This window comes from Pseudophryne corroboree, chromosome 3 (genome assembly GCF_028390025.1).
Source record: "Pseudophryne corroboree isolate aPseCor3 chromosome 3, aPseCor3.hap2, whole genome shotgun sequence".
NCBI lineage: Eukaryota > Metazoa > Chordata > Amphibia > Anura > Myobatrachidae > Pseudophryne > Pseudophryne corroboree.
The window spans coordinates 2,015,239-2,040,563 of record NC_086446.1 but is presented as its reverse complement, the minus strand read 5'-3'; the positions used below and the strand labels follow the sequence as shown (position 1 = coordinate 2,040,563).

At 50.2% G+C, this 25,325-nt stretch overlaps 1 protein-coding gene across 1 annotated transcript in view; it reads left to right on the top strand.

The window, feature by feature from the left end:
* The window catches only part of LOC135054487 (uncharacterized), a 181,573-nt gene that overhangs the window by 45,225 nt on the left and 111,023 nt on the right, over positions 1-25,325 (top strand). Inside the window, exons 2-3 of the mRNA XM_063957594.1 lie at positions 617-790; positions 4,722-4,800. Of these exons, the coding sequence (XP_063813664.1) occupies positions 4,767-4,800 (34 nt within the window). The 5' untranslated portion in view covers positions 617-790; positions 4,722-4,766. The remainder of the gene's footprint in view (positions 1-616; positions 791-4,721; positions 4,801-25,325) is intronic.

Genomic DNA, 25,325 nt, shown 5'->3' with positions numbered 1-25,325 from the left:
AGAAAATAGGATTTTAATTACCTACCGGTAAATCCCTTTCTCGTAGTCCATAAGGGATATTGGGCGCCCGCCTCTGTGCGGTGACTTTCTGCAGGTTCTCTGTTATATAGTTACCTGTTCAGTTGTTGCTGTTGTGGTTACCAGCCGTTGCTGGTTGTTGTATGTTAGTGGTGTGCTGTTGTGTAAATCTCATCACCTTTTCTGTTATCATGTTCCTTCTCTCATATATGTCCTTTCTCCTTCTGGCACGTTTTTACCTATAACTGCCTGTGGGGAGGGGGGGGGGGGGGGGCATAGAGAGGAGGAGCCAGCACACCCAGTGAAGAAAATGTAAAGTGCATTGGCTCCTTTGGACCCCGTCTATACCTCATCATACCAAGTCTCCCCCAATGTCCCTTATGGACTACGAGAAAAGGATTTACCGGTAGGTAATTAAAATCCTATTTTTATAAACATACATTTGAATTAACATTGAAATAGCGCCTTACGTATCTAGCTCCTCAGGACAAGGGCTTAAATACCTCAGGCGGCTCTTCTACTATATTATGCACAATTGACTTGTAGGAAAAAAAAAAACTCCATATAGGTGTTTTATTGCTATTCCTCCATTACACAGGGTTACTTGTTAGTGAGGAAACAATCGGTGACTTTGAGACGCCCAGCAGGGAGACTGAGCAAGACCCAGAGCCTCATCACGGTGCCTCCACCTCACTCATTGATACATGAGAGAAACAATGACCAGAAGATCCTGGAACTCACCAACAACATCATTCAGCTGCTGACTGGAGAGGTGACTGCTGGGAATGGGACATTATACAGTAACACCAGGGGATGTGTCTGGGTTATGACTGGAGAGGTGACTGCTGGGAATGGGAAATTATACAGTAACACCAGGGGATGTGTCTGGGTGATGACTGGAGAGGTGACTGCTGGGAATGGGACATTATACAGTAACACCAGGGGACGTGTCTGGGTGATGACTGGAGAGGTGACGGCTGGGAATGGGGCATTATACAGTAACACCAGGGGACGTGTCTGGGTGATGACTGGAGAGGTGACTGCTGGAAATGGGACATTATACAGTAACACCAGGCGACGTGTCTGGGTGATGACTGGAGAGGTGACGGCTGGGAATGGGACATTATACAGTAACACCGGGGAATGTGTCTGGGTGGTGACTGGAGAGGTGACTGCTGGGAATGGGGCATTATACAGTAACACAAGGGGACGTGTCTGGGTGATGACTGGAGAGGTTACTGCTGGGAATGGGAAATTATACAGTAACACCAGGGGGCGTGTCTGGGTGTTGACTGGAAAGGTGACTGCTGGGAATGGGACATTATACAGTAACACCAGGGGATGTGTCTGGGTGATGACTGGAGAGGTGACTGCTGGGAACGGACATTATACAGTAACACCAGGGGATGTGTCTGGGTGATGACTGGGGAGGTGACTGCTGGGAATGGGACATTATACAGTAACACCAGGGGACGTGTCTGGGTGATGACTGGAGAGGTGACTGCTGGGAACGGACATTATACAGTAACACCAGGGGATGTGTCTGGGTGATGACTGGAGAGGTGACTGCTGGGAATGGGACATTATACAGTAACACCAGGGGACGTGTCTGGGTGTTGACTGGAAAGGTGACTGCTGGGAATGGGACATTATACAGTAACACCAGGGAATGTGTCTGGGTGATGACTGGAGAGGTGACTGCTGGGAAAGGGACATTATACAGTAACACCAGGGAATGTGTCTGGGTGATGACTGGAGAGGTGACGGCTGGGAATGGGACATTATACAGTAACACCGGGGAATGTGTCTGCGTGGTGACTGGAGAGGTGACTTCTGGGAATGGGGCATTATACAGTAACACCAGGGGACGTGTCTGGGTGATGACTGGAGAGGTGACTGCTGGGAATGGGACATTATACAGTAACACCAGGGGATGTGTCTGGGTGATCACTGGAGAGGTGACTGCTGGGAATGGGACATTATACAGTAACACCAGGGGACATGTCTGGGTGATGACTGGAGAGGTGACTGCTGGGAATGGGGCATTATACAGTAACACCTGGAGACGTGTCTGGGTGATGACTGGAGAGGTGACAGCGGGGAATGGGACATTATACAGTAACACCAGGGGATGTGTCTGGGTGATGACTGGAGAGGTGACTGCTGGGAATGGGACATTATACAGTAACACCAGGGGATGTGTCTGGGTGATGACTGGAGAGGTGACTGCTGGGAATGGGGCATTATACACTAACACCAGGGGACGTGTCTGGGTGATGACTGGATAGCTGACTGCTGGGAATGGGGCATTATACAGTAACACCAGGGGATGTGTCTGGGTGATGACTGGAGAGGTGACTTCTGGGAATGGGACATTATACAGTAACACCAGGGGATGTGTCTGGGTGATGACTGGAGAGGTGACTGCTGGGAATGGGACATTATACAGTAACATCAGGAGACGTGTCTGGGTGATGACTGGAGATGTGACTGCTGGGAATGGGACATTATTCAGTAACACCAGGGGATGTGTCTGGGTGATGACTGGAGAGGTGACTGCTGGGAATGGGACATTATACAGTAACACCAGGGGATGTGTCTGGGTGATGACTGGAGAGGTGACTGCTGGTAATGGGGTATTATACAGTAACACCAGGGGATGTGTCTGGGTGGTGACTGGAGAGGCGACAGCTGGGAATGGGACATTATACAGTAACACCAGGGGATGTGTCTGGGTGATGACTGGAGAGGTGACTGCTGAGAATGGGACATTATACAGTAACACCAGGGGATGTGTCTGGGTGATGACTGGAGAGGTGACTGCTGGGAATGGGACATTATACAGTAACACCAGGGGATGTGTCTGGGTGGTGACTGCTGGGAATGGGATATTGGGGGTGATTCAGAGTTGTTCGCTCGCTAGCTACTTTTAGCAGCATTGCACACGCTAGGCCTCCGCCCTCTGGGAGTGTATCTTAGCTTAGCAGAATAGCGAACAAAAGATTCGCAGAATTGCGATTAAATCATTCTTATCAGTTTCTGAGTAGCTCGAGACTTACTCCTACACTGCGATCAGCTCAGCCCGTTTCGTTCCTGGTTTGACGTCACAAACACGACCTGCGTTCGGCCAGCCACTCCCACGTTTCTCCAGACACCCCCCCCCGTTTTATCCTGGCACGCCTGCGTTTTTCCGCACACTCCCAGAAAACGGTCAGTTTCCGCCCAGAAACACCCACTTCCTGTCAATCACACTCCGATTAATTCACCAATGAAAATTATTCGCTCAGACGTGAATAAATCTACTAAGTTTTGTGCTAAAATACTTAGCGCATGCGCACTCAATGAGCGAACAACTCGGAATGACCCCCATTATACAGTAACACCAGGAGATGTGTCTGGGTAATGACTGCTGGGTATGGAACATTATACAGTAACACCAGGGGATGTGTCTGGGTGATGACTGGAGAGGTGACTGCTGGGAATGGGACATTATACAGTAACACCAGGGGACGTGTCCGGGGGGTGATTGGAGAGGTGACTGCTGGGAATGGGACATTCAGTAACGGATCTTGCCACGGGCAAGCAGGACTTTTGCCCGGGGCGCCGCCTTCTGGAGGGCGCCGCACCAGGGCAAGATCCGCTGCTGCTGTGCCCCCCGCTGTGTCCCGCTGCCCCCTGTGAAAGGAAACTAGACGCTACGCGTCTAGTTTCCCTTCGTGGAGAGGACCTTTGCTGTGCGGTGCGCGATGACGTCATCGCGCACCGCACATCATTTCAGCTGTGCTACTACTGTACAGGGGGCGTAACTGACCACGACTCCTGTATGAAGCCACGTCCCCTATTGCCGCCCGGGGCGCAAAAAGACCCTGAACCGGCCCTGGGGACATTATACAATAACACCAGGGGAGATGTCTGGGTGATGACAGGAGATGTGACTGCTGGGAATGGGGCATTATACAGTAACGCCAGGAGACGTGTCTGGGTGATGACTGGAGAGGTGACTGCTGGGAATGGGACATTGTACAGTAACATAGGGGGATGTGTCTGGGTGATGACTGGAGAGGTGACTGCTGGGAATGGGGCATTATACAGTAACACCAGGAGACGTGTCTGGGTGATGACTGGTGAGGTGACTGCTGGGAATGGGGCATTATACAGTAACACCAGGGGATGTGTCTGGGTGATGACTGGTGAGGTGACTGCTGGGAATGGGGCATTATACAGTAACATCAGGGGACGTGTCTGGGTGATGACTGGAGATGTGACTGCTGGGAATGGGACATTATACAGTAACACCAGGGGATGTGTCTGGGTGATGACTGGAGAGGTGACTGATGGGAATGGGGTATTATACAGTAACACCAGGGGATGTGTCTGGGTGGTGACTGCTGGGAATGGGGCATTATACAGTAACACCAGGGGACGTGTCCGGTGATGACTGGAGAGGTGACTGCTGGGAATGGGGCATTATACAGTAACACCAGGGGATGTGTCTGGGTGAAGACTGGAGAGGTGACTGCTGGGAATGGGGCATTATACAGTAACACCAGGGGACGTGTCTGGGTGATGACTGGAGAGGTGACTGCTGGGAATGGGACATTATACAGTAACACCAGGGGATGTGTCTGGGTGATGACTGTATCACTGTGTATGGCCAGGTGCCTATAAGATGTCAGGATGTCACTGTCTATGTCTCCATGCAGGAGGAGGAGTATATAGAGGAACACCGAGGTCTGTACAAGGACGTGATGATGGAGAATGGCCAGCCTATCACATCACTGGGTAAGAGAAGACTTTAATTTATTGTGAAGGGGAGATCAGGTATGGGCATTGCCAGATTAAGAGGGTGACGCAGGGCATGCTGTATCCTTGGCCCCCCCTGGCTGGAGCACACTGACATCACTAGCCCTCCCTCTTGTGCAGCAGCAGAACCAGGCAGCTAGTGTGCAGTGCAGGCAGTATTAGGATTAATGAGCTACTAATGGACCAGGGGAGAGAGCTGTAAGTGACCCTGGTATCCCAGTTTCTCCACAGAGTCCTCCTGAGTCCTGTCCGAGTGTGTAAGTAGTACAGTTGCAGCTGCTATTGCATTTTTGGAAGATTAATTATAGATTATTTTTTTTTATATATGTGTATTTTAAGGTTGTTTAAGTCGTCTTTTTTTTTCCCAATACAGCAAAACTGTATAACAGTGGTGGCCAACGCGTGGCTCTTGAGCCACATGAGGCTCTTTCTTTATTCAAATGTGGCTCCCAACACTCAGTCACGTGACCACAAGAGATCTGTAAACCGCTGCACTCCAGCCAGATATGCAGCAGCATTACGTAGACTGAGAACTGAGGGAGCCAAATACACATGGGGGAGCGGTCTGGAGTGATACAGGCGGGTGCTGGCTGGAGTGATACAGGCGGGTGCTGGCTGGAGTGATACAGGCGGGTGCTGGCTGGAGTGACACAGGAGGGTGCTGGCTGGAGTGACACCTGGGGGAACTGAAGTGTATTATGTGAATCTGGCTTTTCAATATATTTTATACGGATCTGGCTTATCAATTATTTGATGTAGAAGTGGCTTTTTCATTGTATTTTATGTTGGATCTGGCTTTTTCAATGTATTTTATACCAGGGGCGTGTCCTAGCAGGCACAAGATCACACCCCATTTCTCTGACGTCCTAAGTGGATGCTGGGGACTCCGTCAGGACCATGGGGATTAGCGGCTCCGCAGGAGACAGGGCACAAAAGTAAAAGCTTTAGGATCAGGTGGTGTGCACTGGCTCCTCCCCCTATGACCCTCCTCCAAGCCTCAGTTAGATTTTTGTGCCCGGCCGAGAAGGGTGCAATCTAGGTGGCTCTCCTAAAGAGCTGCTTAGAGTAAAAGTTTTGTTAGGTTTTTTATTTTCAGTGAGTCCTGCTGGCAACAGGCTCACTGCATCGAGGGACTTAGGGGAGAGAAGTGAACTCACCTGCGTGCAGGATGGATTGGCTTCTTAGGCTACTGGACACCATTAGCTCCAGAGGGAGTCGGAACACAGGTCTCACCCTGGGGTTCGTCCAGGAGCCGCGCCGCCGACCCCCTTGCAGATGCCGAAAAGTGAAGAGGTCCAGAAACCGGCGGCAGAAGACTTTTCAGTCTTCATAAGGTAGCGCACAGCACTGCAGCTGTGCGCCATTGTTGTCAGCACACTTCATAGCAGCGGTCACTGAGGGTGCAGGGCGCTGGGGGGGGGCGCCCTGGGCAGCAATGATAGTACCTTATTCTGGCTAAAAATACATCACATATAGCCCCTGGGGGCTATATGGATGTATTTAACCCCTGCCAGGTCTCAGAAAAACGGGAGAAGAAGCCCGCCGAAAAGGGGGCGGGGCCTATTCTCCTCAGCACACAGCGCCATTTTCCCTCACAGAAATGCTGGTGGGAAGGCTCCCAGGCTCTCCCCTGCACTGCACTACAGAAACAGGGTTAAAACAGAGAGGGGGGGCACTTATTTGGCGATATGACTATATATATATTAAAATGCTATAAGGGAAAAACACTTATATAAAGGTTGTCCCTGTATAATTATAGCGTTTTTGGTGTGTGCTGGCAAACTCTCCCTCTGTCTCCCCAAAGGGCTAGTGGGGTCCTGTCCTCTATCAGAGCATTCCCTGTGTGTGTGCTGTGTGTCGGTACGTGTGTGTCGACATGTATGAGGACGATGTTGGTGAGGAGGCGGAGCAATTGCCTGTAATGGTGATGTCACTCTCTAGGGAGTCGACACCGGAATGGATGGCTTATTCAAGGAATTACGTGATAATGTCAACAGAGACGGCCGGCAAAAAAAATAGTACCTGTCCAGGCGTCTCAAACACCGTCAGGGGCTTTAAAACGCCCATTTACCTCAGTCGGTCGACACAGACACAGACACGGACACTGATTTCAGTGTCGACGGTGAAGAAACAAACGTATTTTCCTTTAGGGCCACACGTTACTTGTTAAGGGCAATGAAGGAGGTGTTACATATTTCTGATAATACCCTTTTTTGTGGTACTTGTAGTATGTGGGGTGTGAAAAAACTACCTGTAGTTTCTCTAACGTCCTAAGTGGATGCTGGGGACTCCGTCAGGACCATGGGGTTTAGCGGCTCCGCAGGAGACAGGGCACAATAATAAAAGCTTTAGGATCAGGTGGTGTGCACTGGCTCCTCCCCCTATGACCCTCCTCCAAGCCTCAGTTAGATCTTTGTGCCCGGCCGAGAAGGGTGCAATCTAGGTGGCTCTCCTGAGCTGCTTAGAATAAAAGTTTAAGTTAGGTTTTTTATTTTCAGTGAGTCCTGCTGGCAACAGGCTCACTGCTACGAGGGACTTAGGGGAGAGAAGTAAACTCACCTGCGTGCAGGATGGATTTGCTTCTTAGGCTACTGGACACCATTAGCTCCAGAGGGAGTCGGAACACAGGTCTCACCCTGGGGTTCGTCCCGGAGCCGTGCCGCCGACCCCCCTTGCAGATGCCGAAGTTGAAGAGGTCCAGAGGTCCAGAAACAGGCGGCAGAAGACTTTCAGTCTTCATAAGGTAGCGCACAGCACTGCAGCTGTGCGCCATTGTTGTCAGCACACTTCATACCAGCGGTCACTGAGGGTGCAGGGCGCTGGGGGGGGCGCCCTGGGCAGCAATGTATTATACCTTTTTTATGGCTAAAATACATCACATATAGCCCTTGAGGCTATATGGATGTATTTAACCCCTGCCAGATCTCACAAACTCCGGGAGAAGAGCCCGCCGTTTTAGGGGGCGGGGCCTATTCTCCTCAGCACACGGCGCCATTTTCCTGCTCAGCTCTGCTGTGAGGAAGGCTCCCAGGCTCTCCCCTGCACTGCACTACAGAAACAGGGTTAAAACAGAGAGGGGGGGCACTTATTTGGCGATATGATTACTTATGTGAAAATGCTATAAGGGAAAACACTTGTATAAGGGGTTGTCCCTGTATAATTATAGCGTTTTTGGTGTGTGCTGGCAAACTCTCCCTCTGTCTCCCCAAAGGGCTAGTGGGGTCCTGTCCTCTATCAGAGCATTCCCTGTGTGTGTGCTGTGTGTCGGTACGTGTGTGTCGACATGTAGGATGACGATGTTGGTGAGGAGGCGGAGCAAATTGCCTGTATTGGTGATGTCACTCTCTAGGGAGTCGACACCGGAATGGATGGCTTATTTAGGAATTACGTGATAATGTCAACACGATGCAAGGTCGGTTGACGACATGAGACGGCCGGCAAACAAATTAGTACCTGTCCAGGCGTCTCAGACACCGTCAGGGCCTTGTAAAAACGCCCATTTACCTCAGTTGGTCGACACAGACACAGACACGGACACTGACTTCAGTGTCGACGGTGAAGAAACAAACGTATTTTCCTTTAGGGCCACACGTTACATGTTAAGGGCAATGAAGGAGGTGTTACATATTTCTGATACTACAAGTACCACAAATAAGGGTATTATGTAGGGTGGGAATAATCTACTTGTAGTTTTTCCTGAATCAGATAAATTAAAGTGTGTGATGATACGTGGGTTTCCTCCGATAGAAAATTATTGGAGGTATACCCTTTCCCGCCCGAAGTGAGGGCGAGTTGGGAAACACACCTTAGGGTGGATAAGGCGCTCACACGCTTATAAAAACAAGTGGCGTACCGTCTCCAGATACGGCCGCCCTCAAAGAGCCAGCTGATAGGAAGCTGAAAAATATCCTAAAAAGTATATACACACATACTGGTGTTATACTACGACCAGCAATCGCCTCAGCCTGGATGTGCAGCGCTGGGGGGGCTTGGTCGGATTTCCTGACTGAAAATATTGATACCCTTGATAGGAACAATATTTTATTGACTATAGAGCATTTTAAGGATGCATTTCTATATATGCGAGATGCGCAGAGGGATATTTGCATTCTGGCATCAAGAGTAGATGTGATGTCCATATCTGCCAGACGATGTTTATAGACACGACAGTGGTCAGGTGATGCAGATTCCAGACGGCACATGGAAGTATTGCCGTATAAAGGGGCGGTCCATCGGACCTGGTGGCCATGGCAACAGCTGGAAAATCCACTTTGTTACCCCAAGTCACATCTCAGCAGAAAAGGACACAGTCTTTTCAGTCTCAGTCCTTTCGTACCCATAAAGGCAGGCGGGCAAAAGGCCAGTCATATCTGCCCAGGGTTAGAGGAAAGGGAAGAAGACTGCAGCAGGCAGCCCATTCCCAGGAACAGAAGTCCTCCACAGCTTCTGCCAAGTCCGCAGCATGACGCTGGGGCCATACAAGCGGACTCAGGCGCGGGGGGGGGGTCATCTCAAGAGTTTCAGCACGCAGTGGGCTCACTCGCAAGTGGACTCCTGGATCCTACACGTAGTATCCCAGGTGTACATTGGAAATTCGAGACGTCTTCCCCTCACAAGTTCCTGAAGTCTGCTTTACCAACGTCTCCCTCCGACAGGGAGGCAGTATTGGGAAAAAAATTCACAGGCTGTATTCCCAGCAGGTGATAATCAAAGTACCCCTCCTACAACAAGGGAAGGGGTATTATTCCACACTATATTGTGGTACTGAAGCCAAACGGCTCGGTGAGATCTAAAAGATTTGAACAATTACATACAAGGGTTCAAATCAAGATGGAGTCACTCAGAGCAGTGATAGCGAACCAGGACGATATGGTGTCACTGGATATCAGGGACGCTTACCTACATGTCCAAATTTTGCCCTTCTCACCAAGGGTATCTCAGGTTCGTGGTACAGAACTGTCACTATCAGTTCAGACGCTGCCGTTTGGATTGTCCACGGCACCCCGGGTCTTTACCATGGTAATGGCCGAAATGATGATTCTTCCTAAAAGAAATATGGACGCTTTCCTGATAAGGGCAAGGTCCAGAGAACAGTTGGCGGTCGGAGTAGCACTATCTCAAGTAGTTCTACGACAGCACGAGTGGATTCTAAATATTCCAAAATCGCAACTTTTTCCGACGACACGTCTAATGTTCCTAGGAATGATTCTGGACACAGTCCAGAAAAGGATGTTTTCTCCCGGAGAAGAAGACCAGGGAGTTTTCTGAGCTAGTCAGGAACCTCCTAAAACCAGGAAAAGTATCAGTGCATCATTGCACAAGGGTCCTGTGAAAAATGGTGTTTTCTTACAAAGCGATCCCATTCGGTAGATTTCACGCAAGAACCTTTCAGTGGAATCTGCTGGGAAAATGGTCCGGATCGCATCTTCAGATGCATCAGCGGACAACCCTGTCTCCAAGGACAAGGGTGTTTTCTTCTGCGGTGGCTGCAGAGTGCTCATCTATGAAAGGGCCGCAGATTCGACATTCAGGACTGGGTCCTGGTGACCACGGATGCCAGCCTGAGTGGCTGGGGAGCAGTCACACAAGGAAAAAATTTCCAGGGAGTGTGATCAAGTCTGGAGACTTCTCTCCACATAAATATACTGGAGCTAAGGGCAATTTACAAGGCTCTAAGCTTAGCAAGACCTCTGCTTCAAGGTCAGCCGGTATTGATCCAGTGGGACAACATCACGGCAGTCGCCCACGTAAACAGACAGGGCGGCACATGAAGCAGGAGGGAAATGACAGAAACTGCAAGGATTCTTCGCTGGGCGAAAAATCATGTGATAACACTCTCAGCAGTGTTAATTCCGGGAGTGGAAAACTGGGAAGCAAACTTCCTCAGCAGGCATAACCTCCACCCGGGAGAGTGGGGACTTCAGCGGGAAGTCTTCCACATGATTGTAAACCGTTGGGAAAAACCAAAGGTGGACATGATGGCGTCCCGCCTGAACAAAAAACTAGACAAATATTGCGCCAGGTCAAGGGACCCTCAGGCAATAGCGGTGGACGCTCTGGTAACACTGTGGGTGTACCAGTCAGGGTATGTGTTCCCTCCTATGCATCTCATACCAAAAGTACTGAGAATCATAAGAAGGAGATGAGTAAGAACGATACTCGTGGTTCCGGATGGGTCAAGAAGGACTTGGTACCCGGAACTTCAAGAGATGCTCACGGAAGAACCGTGGCCTCTACCTTTAAGAAAGGACCTGCTCCAGCAGGGGCCTTGTCTGTTCCAAGACTTACCGCGGCTGCGTTTGACGGCATGGCAGTTGAACGCCGGATCCTGAAAGGGCATTCCAGATGAAGTCATCCCTACCCTGGTCGAAGCCAGGAAGGATGTAACCGCAAAACATTTTCACCGCATTTGGCGAAAATATGTTGCGTGGTGTGAGGCCAAGAAGGTCCCTACAGAGGAATTCCAACTGGGTCGTTTCCTACATTTCCTGAAAACAGGACGGTCTATGGGCCTAAAATTAGGGTCCATTAAGGTTCAAATTTCGACCCTGTCAAATTTCTTCCAGAAAGAACTGGCTTCAGTGCCTGAAGTTCAGACGTTTGTAAAAGGGGTACTGCATATACAGCCTCCTTTTGTGCCCCCAGTGGCACCTTGGGATCTCAATGTGGTTTTGAGTTTCCTAAAGTCACATTGGTTTGATCCACTCACCACTGTGGAATTAAAATATTTCACATGGAAGGTGAAGATTCTATTAGCCCTGGCTTCAGCCAGGCGTATGTCAGAATGGGCGGCTTTATCATATAAAAGCCCTTACTTAATTTTTCGTTCTGACAGGGCAGAATTGAGGACTCGTCCTCAATTTCTCCTTTAAGGTGTTTTCTGTTTTTCACATGAACCAACCTATTGTGGTACCTGCGGCTACTAGGGACTTGGAGGACTCCAAGTTACTTGACGTTGTCAGGGCCCTGAAAATATATGTTTCCAGGACGACTGGAGTCAGAAAATCTGACTCGCTGTTTAGCCTGTATGCACCCAACAAGATGGGTGTTCCTGCTTCTAAGCAGACGATTGCTCGCTGGATTTGTAGTACAATTCAGCTTGCACATTCTGTGGCAGGCTTGCCACAGCCAAAATCAGTAAAAGCCCATTCCACAAGGAAGTGGGCTCATCTTGGGCGGCTGCCCGAGGGGTCTCGGCTTTACAACTTTGCCGAGCTGCTACTTGGTCAGGGGCACACCCTGACTGAGGAGGACCTGGAGTTCTCTCATTCGGTGCTGCAGAGTCATCCGCACTCTCCCGCCCGTTTGGGAGCTTTGGTATAATCCCCATGGTCCTGACGGAGTCCCCAGCATCCACTTAGGACGTTAGAGAAAATAAGAATTTACTTACCGATAATTCTATTTCTCGTAGTCCGCAGTGGATGCTGGGCGCCCATCCCAAGTGCGGATTGTCTGCAATACTTGTACATAGTTATTGTTACAAAAATCGGGTTATTCTTGTTGTGAGCCATCTTTTCAGAGGCTCCTTCGTTGTTATCATACTGTTAACTGGGTTCAGATCACAGGTTGTACGGTGTGATTGGTGTGGCTGGTATGAGTCTTACCCGGGATTCAATATCCTTCCTTATTATGCACGCTCGTCCGGGCACAGTATCCTAACTGAGGCTTGGAGGAGGGTCATAGGGGGAGGAGCCAGTGCACACCACCTGATCCTAAAGCTTTTATTATTGTGCCCTGTCTCCTGCGGAGCCGCTAAACCCCATGGTCCTGACGGAGTCCCCAGCATCCACTACGGACTACGAGAAATAGAATTATCGGTAAGTAAATTCTTATTTTTTCCTGAATCAGATAAATTAAATGAAGTGTGTGATGATGCGTGGGTTTCCCCCGATAGAAAATTATTGGCGGTATACCCTTTCCCGCCAGAAGTTAGGGCGCGTTGGGAAACACCCCTTAGGGTGGATAAGGCGCTCACACGCTTATCAAAACAAGTGGCGGTACCGTCTCCAGATAGGGCCGTCCTCAAGGAGCCAACTGATAGGAGGCTGGAAAATATCCTAAGAAGTATATACACACATACTGGTGTTATACTGCGACCAGCGATCGCCTCAGCCTGGATGTGCAGAGCTGGGGTGGCTTGGTCGGATTCCCTGACTAAAAATATTGATACCCTTGACAGGGACAGTATTTTATTGACTATAGAGCATTTAAAGGATGCATTTCTATATATACGAGATGCACAGAGGGATATTTGCACTCTGGCATCAAGAGTAAGTGCGATGTCCATATCTGCCAGAAGATGTTTATGGACACGACAGTGGTCAGGTGATGCAGATTCCAAACGGCACAAAGAAGTATTGCCGTATAAAGGGGAGGAGTTATTTGGGGTCGGTCCATCGGACCTGGTGGCCACGGCAACTGCTGGAAAATCCACCGTTTTTACCCTAAGTCACATCTCTGCAGAAAAAGACACCGTCTTTTCAGCCTCAGTCCTTTCGTCCCCATAAGAGTCATATCTGCCCAGGGATAGAGGAAAGGGAAGAAGACTGCAGCAGGCAGCCCATTCCCAGGAACAGAAGCCTCCACCGCTTCTGCCAAGTTTCTCAGCATGACGCTGGGGCCGTACAGGACCCCTGGATCCTACAAGTAGGATCCCAGGGGTACAGATTGGAAAGTCGAGACGTTTCCCCCTCGCAGGTTCCTGAAGTCTGCTTTACCAACGTCTCCCTCCGACAGGGAGGCAGTATTGGAAACAATTCACAAGCTGTATTCCCAGCAGGTGATAATCAAAGTACCCCTCCTACAACAAGGAAAGGGGTATTATTCCACACTATGTTGTGGTACTGAAGCCAGAAGGCTCGGTGAGACCTATTCTAAATCTGAAATATTTGAACACTTACAAAGGTTCAAATCAAGATGGAGTCACTCAGAGCAGTGATAGCGAACCAGGAAGAAGGGGACTATAGGGTGTCCCGGGACATCAGGGATACTTACCTCCATGTCCCAATTTGCCCTTCTCACCAAGGGTACGTCAGGTTCGTGGTACAGAACTGTCACTATCAGTTTCAGACGCTGCCGTTTGGATTGTCCACGGCACCCCGGGTCTTTACCAAGGTAATGGCCGAAATGATGATTCTTCTTCAAAGAAAATGGACGACCTCCTGATAAGAGCAAGGTCCAGAGAACAGTTGGAGGTCGGAGTAGCACTATCTCAAGTAGTTCTACGACAGCACGGGTGGATTCTAAATATTCCAAAACCGCAGTTGTTTCCGACGACACATCGGCTGTTCCTAGGGATGATTCTGGACACAGTCCAGAAAAGGGTGTTTCTCCCGGAGAAGAAAGCCAGGGAGTTATCCGAGCTAGTCAGGAACCTCCTAAAACCAGGAAAAGTGTCAGTGCATCATTGCACAAGGGTCCTGGGAAAAATGGTGGCTTCTTACGGAGCGATTCCGTTCGGCAGTTTTCACGCAAGAACTTTTCAGTGGGATCTGCTGGAAAAATGGTCCGGATCGCATCTTCAGATGCATCAGCGGATAACCCTGTCTCCAAGGACAAGGGTGTTTCTTCTGCGGTGGCTGCAAAGTACTCATCTACTAATGGGACGCAGATTCGGCATTCAGGAAGGGTCCTGGTGACCAGGGATGCCAGCCTGAGAGGCTGGGGAGCAGTCACACAGGGAAAAATTTTCCAGGGAGTGTGATCAAGTCTGGAGAATTCTCTCCACATAAATATACTGGAGCTAAGGGCAAGTTACAATGCTCTAAGCTTAGCAAGACCTCTGCTTCAAGGTCAGCCGGTATTGATCCAGTGGGACAACATCACGGCAGTCGCCCACGTAAACAGACAGGGCGGCACAAGAAGCAGAAGGGCAATAGCAGAAACTGCAAGGATTCTTCGCTGGGCGGAAAATCAGGTGATAGCACTGTCAGCAGTGTTCATTCCGACGCCCGGGAGAGTGGGGATTTCATCGGGAAGTCTTCCACATGATTGTGAACCATTGGGAAAGACCAAAGGTGGACATGATGGCGTCCCGCCTGAACAAAAAACTGGACAGGTATTGCGCCAGGTCAAGAGACCCTCAGGCAATAGCTGTGGACGCTCTGGTAACACCGTGGGTGTACCAGTCAGTGTATGTGTTCCCTCCTCTGCTTCTCATACCCAAGGTACTGAGAATTATAAGACGTAGAGGAGTAAGAACTATACTCGTGGCTCCGGATTGGCCAAGAAGGACTTGGTACCTGGAACTTCAAGAGATGCTCACAGAGGACTCATGGCCTCTGCCGCTAAGAAGGGACTTGCTTCAGCAAGTACCATGTCTGTTCCAAGACTTACCGCGGCTGCGTTTGACGGCATGGCGGTTGAACGCCGGATCCTAAGGGAAAAAGGCATTCCGGAAGAGGTCATTCCTATCCTGGTCAAAGCCAGGAAGGAGGTGACCGCACAACATTATCACCACATGTGGCGAAAATATGTTGCGTGGTGTGAGGCCAGGAAGGCCCCACGAAGAAATTTCAACTCGGTCGATTCCTGCATTTCCTGCAAACAGGAGTGTCTATGGGCCTCAAATTGGGGTCCATTAAGGTTCAAATTTCGGCCCTGTCGATTTTCTTCCAGAAAGAATTGGCTTCAGTTCCTGAAGTCCAGACGTTTGTCAAGGGAGTACTGCATATACAACCCCCTTTTGTGCCTCCAGTGGCACTGTGGGATCTCAACGTAGTTCTGGGATTCCTCAAATCACATGGGTTTAAACCGCTCAAATCTGTGGATTTGAAATATCTCACATGGAAAGTGACCATGCTGTTGGCCCTGGCCTCGGCCAGGCGAGTGTCAGAATTGGCGGCTTTGTCTCACAAAAGCCCATATCTGATTGTCCATTCGGACAGGGCAGAACTGCGGACTCGTCCCCAGTTTCTCCCTAAGGTGGTGTCAGTGTTTCACCTGAACCAGCTTATTGTGGTACCTGCGGCTACTAGGGACTTGGAGGACTCCAAGTTGCTAGATGTTGTCAGGGCCCTGAAAATATAGGTTTCCAGGACGGCTGGAGTCAGGAAAACTGACTCCCTGTTTATCCTGTATGCACCCAACAAACTGGGTGCTCCTGCTTCTAAGCAGACGATTGCTAGTTGGATTTGTAGTACAATTCAGCTTGCACATGCTGTGGCAGGCCTGCCACAGCCAAAATATGTAAATGCCCATTCCACAAGGAAGGTGGGCTCATCTTGGGCGGCTGCCCGAGGGGTCTCGGCTTTACAACTTTGCCGAGCAGCTACTTGGTCAGGGGCACACCCTGACTGAGGAGGACCGGGAGTTCTCTCATTCGGTGCTGCAGAGTCATCCGCACTCTCCCGCCCGTTTGGGAGCTTTGGTATAAACCCCATGGTCCTGACGGAGTCCCCAGCATCCACTTAGGACGTCAGAGAAAATAAGAATTTACTTACCGATAATTCTATTTCTCGTAGTCCGTAGTGGATGCTGGGCGCCCATCCCAAGTGCGGATTGTCTGCAATACTTGTACATAGTTATTGTTACAAAAATCGGGTTGTTTTGGTTGTGAGCCATCTCTTCAGAGGCTCCTCTGTTATCATGCTGTTAACTGAGTTCAGATCACAAGTTGTACAGTGTGATTGGTGTGGCTGGTATGAGTCTTACCCGGGATTCAAAATCCTTCCTTATTGTGTACGCTCGTCCGGGCACAGTATCCTAACTGAGGCTTGGAGGAGGGTCATAGGGGGAGGAGCCAGTGCACACCACCTGATCCTAAAGCTTTTACTTTTGTGCCCTGTCTCCTGCGGAGCCGCTAATCCCCATGGTCCTGACGGAGTCCCCAGCATCCACTACGGACTACGAGAAATAGAATTATCGGTAAGTAAATTCTTATTTTTTGCAAGTGCGTCTTCGGCTCGAAGTCGGCTCTTTGATGTACCTAACAAGATTTATTCGCTCCTTGTCTCTGACTGGTTGACCACCCCTGCTGTATAACATATTTGTCTCTCAGTTAGGTGGAGCTATAAACAGTCCCCAGGTATTATTAAACTATTAGTTTAAATCTAATTTCTCTGACGTCCTAGTGGATGCTGGGGACTCCGTAAAGACCATGGGGAATAGACGGGCTCCGCAGGAGACTGGGCACTCTATAGAAAGATTTAGGACTATCTGGTGTGCACTGGCTCCTCCCCCTATGACCCTCCTCCAAGCCTCAGTTAGATTTCTGTGCCCGGCTGAGCTGGATGCACACTAGGGGCTCTCCTGAGCTCCTAGAAGAAAGTATAGTTTAGGTTTTTTATTTTCAGTGAGACCTGCTGGCAACAGACTCACTGCAACGAGGGACTAAGGGGAGAAGAAGCGAACCTACCTAACTGGTGGTAGCTTGGGCTTCTTAGGCTACTGGACACCATTAGCTCCAGAGGGATCGAACACAGGACCCGACCTCGTCGTCCGTTCCCGGAGCCGCGCCGCCGTCCCCCTTACAGAGCCAGAAACAAGAAGGTGGTCCGGAAAATCGGCGGCTGAAAACTTCTGTCTTCTCCAAGGTAGCGCACAGCACTGCAGCTGTGCGCCATTGCTCCTCATGCACACCACACACTGCGGTCACTGATGGGTGCAGGGCGCTGGGGGGGGCGCCCTGAGCAGCAATAGTAACACCTTGGCTGGCAAAACTAACACCATATATAGCCCCAGAGGCTATATAGGTGTATATTAACCCCTGCCAGAAACGATAAAATAGCGTGAGAAAGCCCGCCGAAAAAGGGGCGGAGCCAACTCCCTCAGCACACTGGCGCCATTTTTCCCTCACAGCTCCGCTGGAAGGAAGCTCTCTGGCTCTCCCCTGCAGTCCTGCACTACAGAAAGGGTAAAAAAGAGAGGGGGGGCACAAATTAGGCGCAGTATATATATATTATAGGCAGCTATAGGGGAAAACACTCTGTATAGTGATATCCCTGTGTTATATAGCGCCCTGGTGTGTGCTGGCATACTCTCCCTCTGTCTCCCCAAAGGGCTTTGTGGGGCCCTGTCCTCTGTAAGAGCATTTCCTGTGTGTCGGTACTGCTGTGTCGACATGTATGATGAGGATAATGATGTGGAGGCGGAGCAAATGCCTGTGAATGTGATGTCACCCCCTGCGGGGTCGACACCAGTGTGGATGGACTTATGGAAGGAATTACGTGACAGTGTCAGCTCCTTGCATAAAAGGTTTGACGACATAGGACAGCCGGCTACTCAGCTTGTGCCTGTCCAAGCGTCTCAAATGTCATCAGGGGCTATAAAACGCCCACTACCTCAGATGACAGATACAGATGTCGACACGGATACCGACTCCAGTGTCGACGATGATGAGACGAGTGTACCCTCCAATAGATCCACCCGTTATATGATTGAGGCTATGAAAAATGTATTACACATTTCTCTGACGTCCTAGTGGATGCTGGGAACTCCGTAAGGACCATGGGGAATAGCGGCTCCGCAGGAGACTGGGCACAAAAGTAAAAGCTTTAGGACTACCTGGTGTGCACTGGCTCCTCCCCCCATGACCCTCCTCCAAGCCTCAGTTAGATTTTTGTGCCCGAACGAGAAGGGTGCACACTAGGTGGCTCTCCTGAGCTGCTTAGTGAAAAAGTTTAAGTATAGTTTTTTTATTTTCAGTGAGTCCTGCTGGCAACAGGTTCACTGCACCGAGGGACTAAGGGGAGAAGAAGCGAACTCACCTGCGTGCAGAGTGGATTGGGCTTCTTAGGCTACTGGACATTAGCTCCAGAGGGACGATCACAGGCCCAGCCATGGATGGGTCCCAGAGCCGCGCCGCCGTCCCCCTTACAGAGCCAGAAGACAGAAGAGGTCCGGGAAATCGGCGGCAGAAGACGTCCTGTCTTCAATAAGGTAGCGCACAGCACCGCAGCTGTGCGCCATTGCTCTCAGCACACTTCACACTCCGGTCACTGAGGGTGCAGGGCGCTGGGGGGGGGCGCCCTGAGACTCAATAAAAACACCTTAGATGGCGAAAAATACATCACATATAGCTCCTGGGCTATATGGATGCATTTAACCCCTGCCAGTTTTTCCTTAAAAAAGCGGGAGAAAGGCCGCCGAGAAGGGGGCGGAGCCTATCTCCTCAGCACACAAGCGCCATTTTCCCTCACAGCTCCGTTGGAGGGAAGCTCCCTGGCTCTCCCCTGCAGTCCTGCACTACAGAAACAGGGTAAAACAAGAGAGGGGGGGGCACTAATTTGGCAGATTAATCAATACAGCAGCTATATAAGGGAAAAACACTTATATAAGGTTATCCCTATATATATATAGCGCTCTGGTGTGTGCTGGCAAACTCTCCCTCTGTCTCCCCAAAGGGCTAGTGGGGTCCTGTCCTCTATCAGAGCATTCCCTGTGTGTGTGCTGTGTGTCGGTACGTTGTGTCGACATGTATGAGGAGGAAAATGGTATGGAGGCGGAGCAATTGCCTGTAATAGTGATGTCACCCCCTAGGGAGTCGACACCTGACTGGATGGTCTTATGGAAGGAATTACGTGATAGCGTCAGCACTTTACAAAAGACTGTTGACGACATGAGACAGCCGGCAAATCAGTTATTACCTGTCCAGGCGTCTCAAACACCGTCAGGGGCTCTAAAGCGCCCGTTACCTCAGATGGTCGACACAGACACAGACACAGACACGGACACTGACTCCAGTGTCGACGGTGAGGAAACAAACGTGTTTCCCAGTAGGGCCACACGTTACATGATCACGGCAATGAAGGAGGTTTTGAACATTTCTGATACTACAAGTACCACAAAAAAGGGTATTATGTGGGGTGTGAAAAAACTACCCGTAGTTTTTCCTGAATCAGATGAATTAAATGAGGTGTGTGATGAAGCGTGGGTTTCCCCCGATAAAAAACTGCTAATTTCTAAAAAATTATTGGCATTATACCCTTTCCCGCCAGAGGTTAGGGTGCGTTGGGAAACACCCCCTAGGGTAGATAAGGCGCTCACACGCTTATCAAAACAAGTGGCGTTACCGTCTCCTGATACGGCCGCCCTCAAGGAGCCAGTTGATAGGAAGCTGGAAAATATCCTAAAAAGTATATACACACATACTGGTGTTATACTGCGACCAGCAATCGCCTCAGCCTGGATGTGCAGTGCTGGGGTGGCTTGGTCGGATTCCCTGACTGAAAATATTGATACCCTGGACAGGGACAGTATATTATTGACTATAGAGCATTTAAAGGATGCATTTCTATATATGCGAGATGCACAGAGGGATATTTGCACTCTGGCATCAAGAGTAAGTGCGCTGTCCATTTCTGCCAGAAGAGGGTTATGGACGCTGCAGTGGTCAGGTGATGCGGATTCCAAACGGCATATGGAAGTATTGCCGTATAAAGGGGAAGAGTTATTTGGGGTTGGTCTATCGGACCTGGTGGCCACGGCAACGGCTGGGAAATCCACCTTTTTACCCCAGGTCACCTCTCAGCAGAAAAAGACACCGTCTTTTCAGGCTCAGTCCTTTCGTCCCCATAAGGGCAAGCGGGCAAAAGGCCACTCATATCTGCCCCGGGGCAGAGGAAGGGGAAAAAGACTGCAGCAGGCAGCCTCTTCCCAGGAACAGAAGCCCTCCCCCGCTTCTGCCAAGTCCTCAGCATGACGCTGGGGCCTTACAAGCGGACTCAGGTACGGTGGGGGGTCGTCTCAAGAATTTCAGCGCGCAGTGGGCTCACTCGCAAGTGGACCCCTGGATCCTGCAGGTAGTATCTCAGGGGTACAAATTGGAATTCGAGACGTCTCCCCCTCGCCGGTTCCTGAAGTCTGCTTTACCAACGTCTCCCTCCGACAGGGAGGCGGTATTGGAAGCCATTCACAAGCTGTATTCCCAGCAGGTGATAATCAAGGTACCCCTCCTACAACAGGGAAAGGGGTATTATTCCACGCTGTTTGTGGTACCGAAGCCGGACGGCTCGGTGAGACCTATTTTAAATCTGAAATCCTTGAACACTTACATACAAAGGTTCAAATTCAAGATGGAGTCACTCAGAGCAGTGATAGCGAACCTGGAAGAAGGGGACTATATGGTGTCTCTGGACATCAAGGATGCTTACCTCCATGTCCCAATTTGCCCTTCTCACCAAGGGTATCTCAGGTTTGTGGTACAGAACTGTCACTATCAGTTTCAGACGCTGCCGTTTGGATTGTCCACGGCACCCCGGGTCTTTACCAAGGTAATGGCCGAAATTATGATACTCCTTCGAAGAAAAGGCGTCTTAATTATCCCTTACTTGGACGATCTCCTGATAAGGGCAAGGTCCAGGGAACAGTTAGAGGTCGGAGTAGCACTATCTCAAGTAGTACTACGACAGCACGGGTGGATTCTAAATATTCCGAAATCGCAGCTGATTCCGACGACACGTCTGCTGTTCCTAGGGATGATTCTGGACACAGTCCAGAAAAAGGTGTTTCTCCCGGAGGAGAAAGCCAGGGAGTTATCAGAGCTAGTCAGGAACCTCCTAAAACCAGGCCAAGTGTCAGTGCATCAATGCACAAGGGTCCTGGGAAAAATGGTGGCTTCTTACGAAGCGATTCCATTCGGCAGATTCCACGCAAGAACTTTTCAGTGGGATCTGCTGGACAAATGGTCCGGATCCCATTTTCAGATGCATCAGCGGATAACCCTGTCTCCAAGGACAAGGGTGTCTCTCCTGTGGTGGTTGCAGAGTGCTCATCTTCTAGAGGGCCGCAGTTTCGGCATTCAGGACTGGGTCCTGGTGACCACGGATGCCAGCCTGAGAGGCTGGGGAGCAGTCACACAGGGAAGAAATTTCCAGGGCTTGTGGTCAAGCATGGAAACGTCATTTCACATAAATATCCTGGAACTAAGGGCCATTTACAATGCCCTAAGTCAAGCAAGGCCTCTGCTTCAGGGTCAGCCGGTGTTGATCCAGTCGGACAACATCACGGCAGTCGCCCACGTAAACAGACAGGGCGGCACAAGAAGCAGGAGGGCAATGGCAGAAGTTGCAAGGATTCTTCGCTGGGCGGAAAATCATGTGATAGCACTGTCAGCAGTGTTCATTCCGGGAGTGGACAACTGGGAAGCAGACTTCCTCAGCAGACACGATCTCCATCCGGGGGAGTGGGGACTAAACCCAGAAGTCTTCCACATGATTGTGAACCGTTGGGAAAAACCAAAGGTGGACATGATGGCGTCCCGCCTCAACAAAAAACTGGACAGGTATTGCGCCAGGTCAAGGGACCCTCAGGCAATAGCTGTGGACGCTCTGGTAACACCGTGGGTGTACCAGTCAGTGTATGTGTTCCCTCCTCTGCCTCTCATACCCAAGGTACTGAGGATCATAAGAAGGAGAGGAGTAAGGACTATACTCGTGGCTCCGGATTGGCCAAGAAGGACTTGGTACCCGGAACTTCAAGAGATGCTCACAGAGGACCCGTGGCCTCTACCTCTAAGAAAGGACCTGCTTCAGCAGGGACCCTGTCTGTTCCAAGACTTACCGCGGCTGCGTTTGACGGCATGGCGGTTGAACGCCGGATCCTGAAGGAAAAAGGCATTCCGGATGAAGTCATCCCTACCCTGATCAAAGCCAGGAAGGATGTGACCGTGCAACATTATCACCGGATTTGTCTTAAATATGTTGCGTGGTGCGAGGCCAGGAAGGCCCCTACAGAGGAATTTCAACTGGGTCGTTTCCTACATTTCCTGCAAACAGGACTGTCTATGGGCCTAAAATTAGGGTCCATTAAGGTTCAAATTTCGGCCCTGTCGATTTTCTTCCAGAAAGAACTGGCTTCAGTGCCTGAAGTTCAGACGTTTGTCAAGGGGGTACTGCATATACAGCCTCCTTTTGTGCCTCCAGTGGCACCTTGGGATCTCAATGTAGTTTTGGGGTTCCTAAAATCACATTGGTTTGAACCACTCTCCTCTGTGGACTTAAAATATCTCACTTGGAAAGTGGTAATGTTGTTAGCCCTGGCTTCAGCCAGGCGTGTCTCAGAATTGGCGGCTTTATCCTATAAAAGCCCTTACCTAATTTTTCATACTGACAGGGCAGAATTGAGGACTCGTCCTCAATTTCTCCCTAAGGTGGTTTCAGCATTTCACATGAACCAGCCTATTGTGGTGCCTGCGGCTACTAGGGACTTGGAGGACTCCAAGTTGCTGGACGTAGTCAGGGCCCTGAAAATATGTTTCCAGGACGGATGGAGTCAGGAAATCTGACTCGCTGTTTATCCTGTATGCACCCAATAAGCTGGGTGCTCCTGCTTCTAAGCAGACTATTGCTCGTTGGATTTGTAGTACAATTCAGCTTGCACATTCTGTGGCAGGCCTGCCACAGCCTAAATCTGTAAAAGCCCATTCCACAAGGAAGGTGGGCTCATCTTGGGCGGCTGCCCGAGGGGTCTCGGCTTTACAACTTTGCCGAGCAGCTACTTCGTCAGGGGCAAACACGTTTGCTAAATTCTACAAATTTGATACCCTGGCTGAGAAGGACCTGGAGTTCTCTCATTCGGTGCTGCAGAGTCATCCGCACTCTCCCGCCCGTTTGGGAGCTTTGGTATAATCCCCATGGTCCTTACGGAGTTCCCAGCATCCACTAGGACGTCAGAGAAAATAAGAATTTACTTACCGATAATTCTATTTCTCGTAGTCCGTAGTGGATGCTGGGCGCCCATCCCAAGTGCGGATTGTCTGCAATACTTGTACATAGTTATTGTTACAAAAATCGGGTTATTATTGTTGTGAGCCATCTTTTTAGAGGCTCCTCTGTTATCATGCTGTTAACTGGGTTCAGATCACAGGTTGTACGGTGTGATTGGTGTGGCTGGTATGAGTCTTACCCGGGATTCAAAATCCTTCCTTATTGTGTACGCTCGTCCGGGCACAGTATCCTAACTGAGGCTTGGAGGAGGGTCATGGGGGGAGGAGCCAGTGCACACCAGGTAGTCCTAAAGCTTTTACTTTTGTGCCCAGTCTCCTGCGGAGCCGCTATTCCCCATGGTCCTTACGGAGTTCCCAGCATCCACTACGGACTATGAGAAATAGAATTATCGGTAAGTAAATTCTTATTTCTCTAACGTCCTAGTGGATGCTGGGGACTCCGTCAGGACCATGGGGATTAGCGGCTCCGCAGGAGACAGGGCACAAAAATAAAGCTTTAGGATCAGGTGGTGTGCACTGGCTCCTCCCCCTATGACCCTCCTCCAAGCCTCAGTTAGGTTTTTGTGCCCGTCCGAGCAGGGTGCAATCTAGGTGGCTCTCCTAAAGAGCTGCTTAGAAAAAGTTTTTAGGTTTTTTATTTTCAGTGAGTCCTGCTGGCAACAGGCTCACTGCATCGAGGGACTTAGGGGAGAGAAGTCAACTCACCTGCGTGCAGGATGGATTGGCTTCTTAGGCTACTGGACACCATTAGCTCCAGAGGGATCAAACACAGGCCCAGCCATGGAGTCCGGTCCCGGAGCCGCGCCGCCGACCCCCTTGCAGATGCCGAAGATGGAAGAGGTCCAGAAGCAGGCGGCAGAAGACTTTTCAGTCTTTCTGAGGTAGCGCACAGCACTGCAGCTGTGCGCCATTGTTGTCAGCACACTTCACACAGCGGTCACGGAGGGTGCAGGGCGCTGGGGGGGCGCCCTGGGCAGCAATGTATAATACCTTTTTATGGCTAAAAAATACATCACATATAGCCCTTGAGGCTATATGGATGTATTTAACCCCTGCCAGATCTCACAAACTCCGGAGAAGAGCCCGCCGAAATAGGGGGCGGGGCTTATTCTCCTCAGCACACAGCGCAATTTTCCTGCTCAGCTCCGCTGTGAGGAAGGCTCCCAGGACTCTCCCCTGCACTGCACTACAGAAACAGGGTAAAACAGAGAGGGGGGGCACTTTTTTTGGCGATATTACTATATTTAAGCTGCTATAAGGATACAACACTTATATAGGGTTGTTCCCATATATATTATAGCGCTTGGGTGTGTGCTGGCAAACTCTCCCTCTGTCTCCCCAAAGGGCTAGTGGGGTCCTGTCTTCAATAGAGCATTCCCTGTGTGTCTGCTGTGTGTCGGTACGTGTGTGTCGACATGTATGAGGACGATGTTGGTGTGGAGGCAGAGCAATTGCCGGTAATGGTGATGTCACCCCCCAGGGAGTCGACACCGGAATGGATGGCTTTGTTTATGGAATTACGTGATAATGTCAGCACATTACAAAAATCAGTTGACGACATGAGACGGCCGGAAAACCAGTTAGTACCTGCCCAGGCGTCTCAGACACCGTCAGGGGCTGTAAAACGCCCTTTACCTCAGTCGGTCGACACAGACCCAGACACGGACACTGAATCTAGTGTCGACGGTGAAGAAACAAACGTATTTTCCAGTAGGGCCACACGTTATATGATCACGGCAATGAAGGAGGCTTTGCATATCTCTGATACTACAAGTACCACAAAAAGGGGTATTATGTGGGGGGTGAAAAAACTACCTGTAGTTTTTCCTGAATCAGAGGA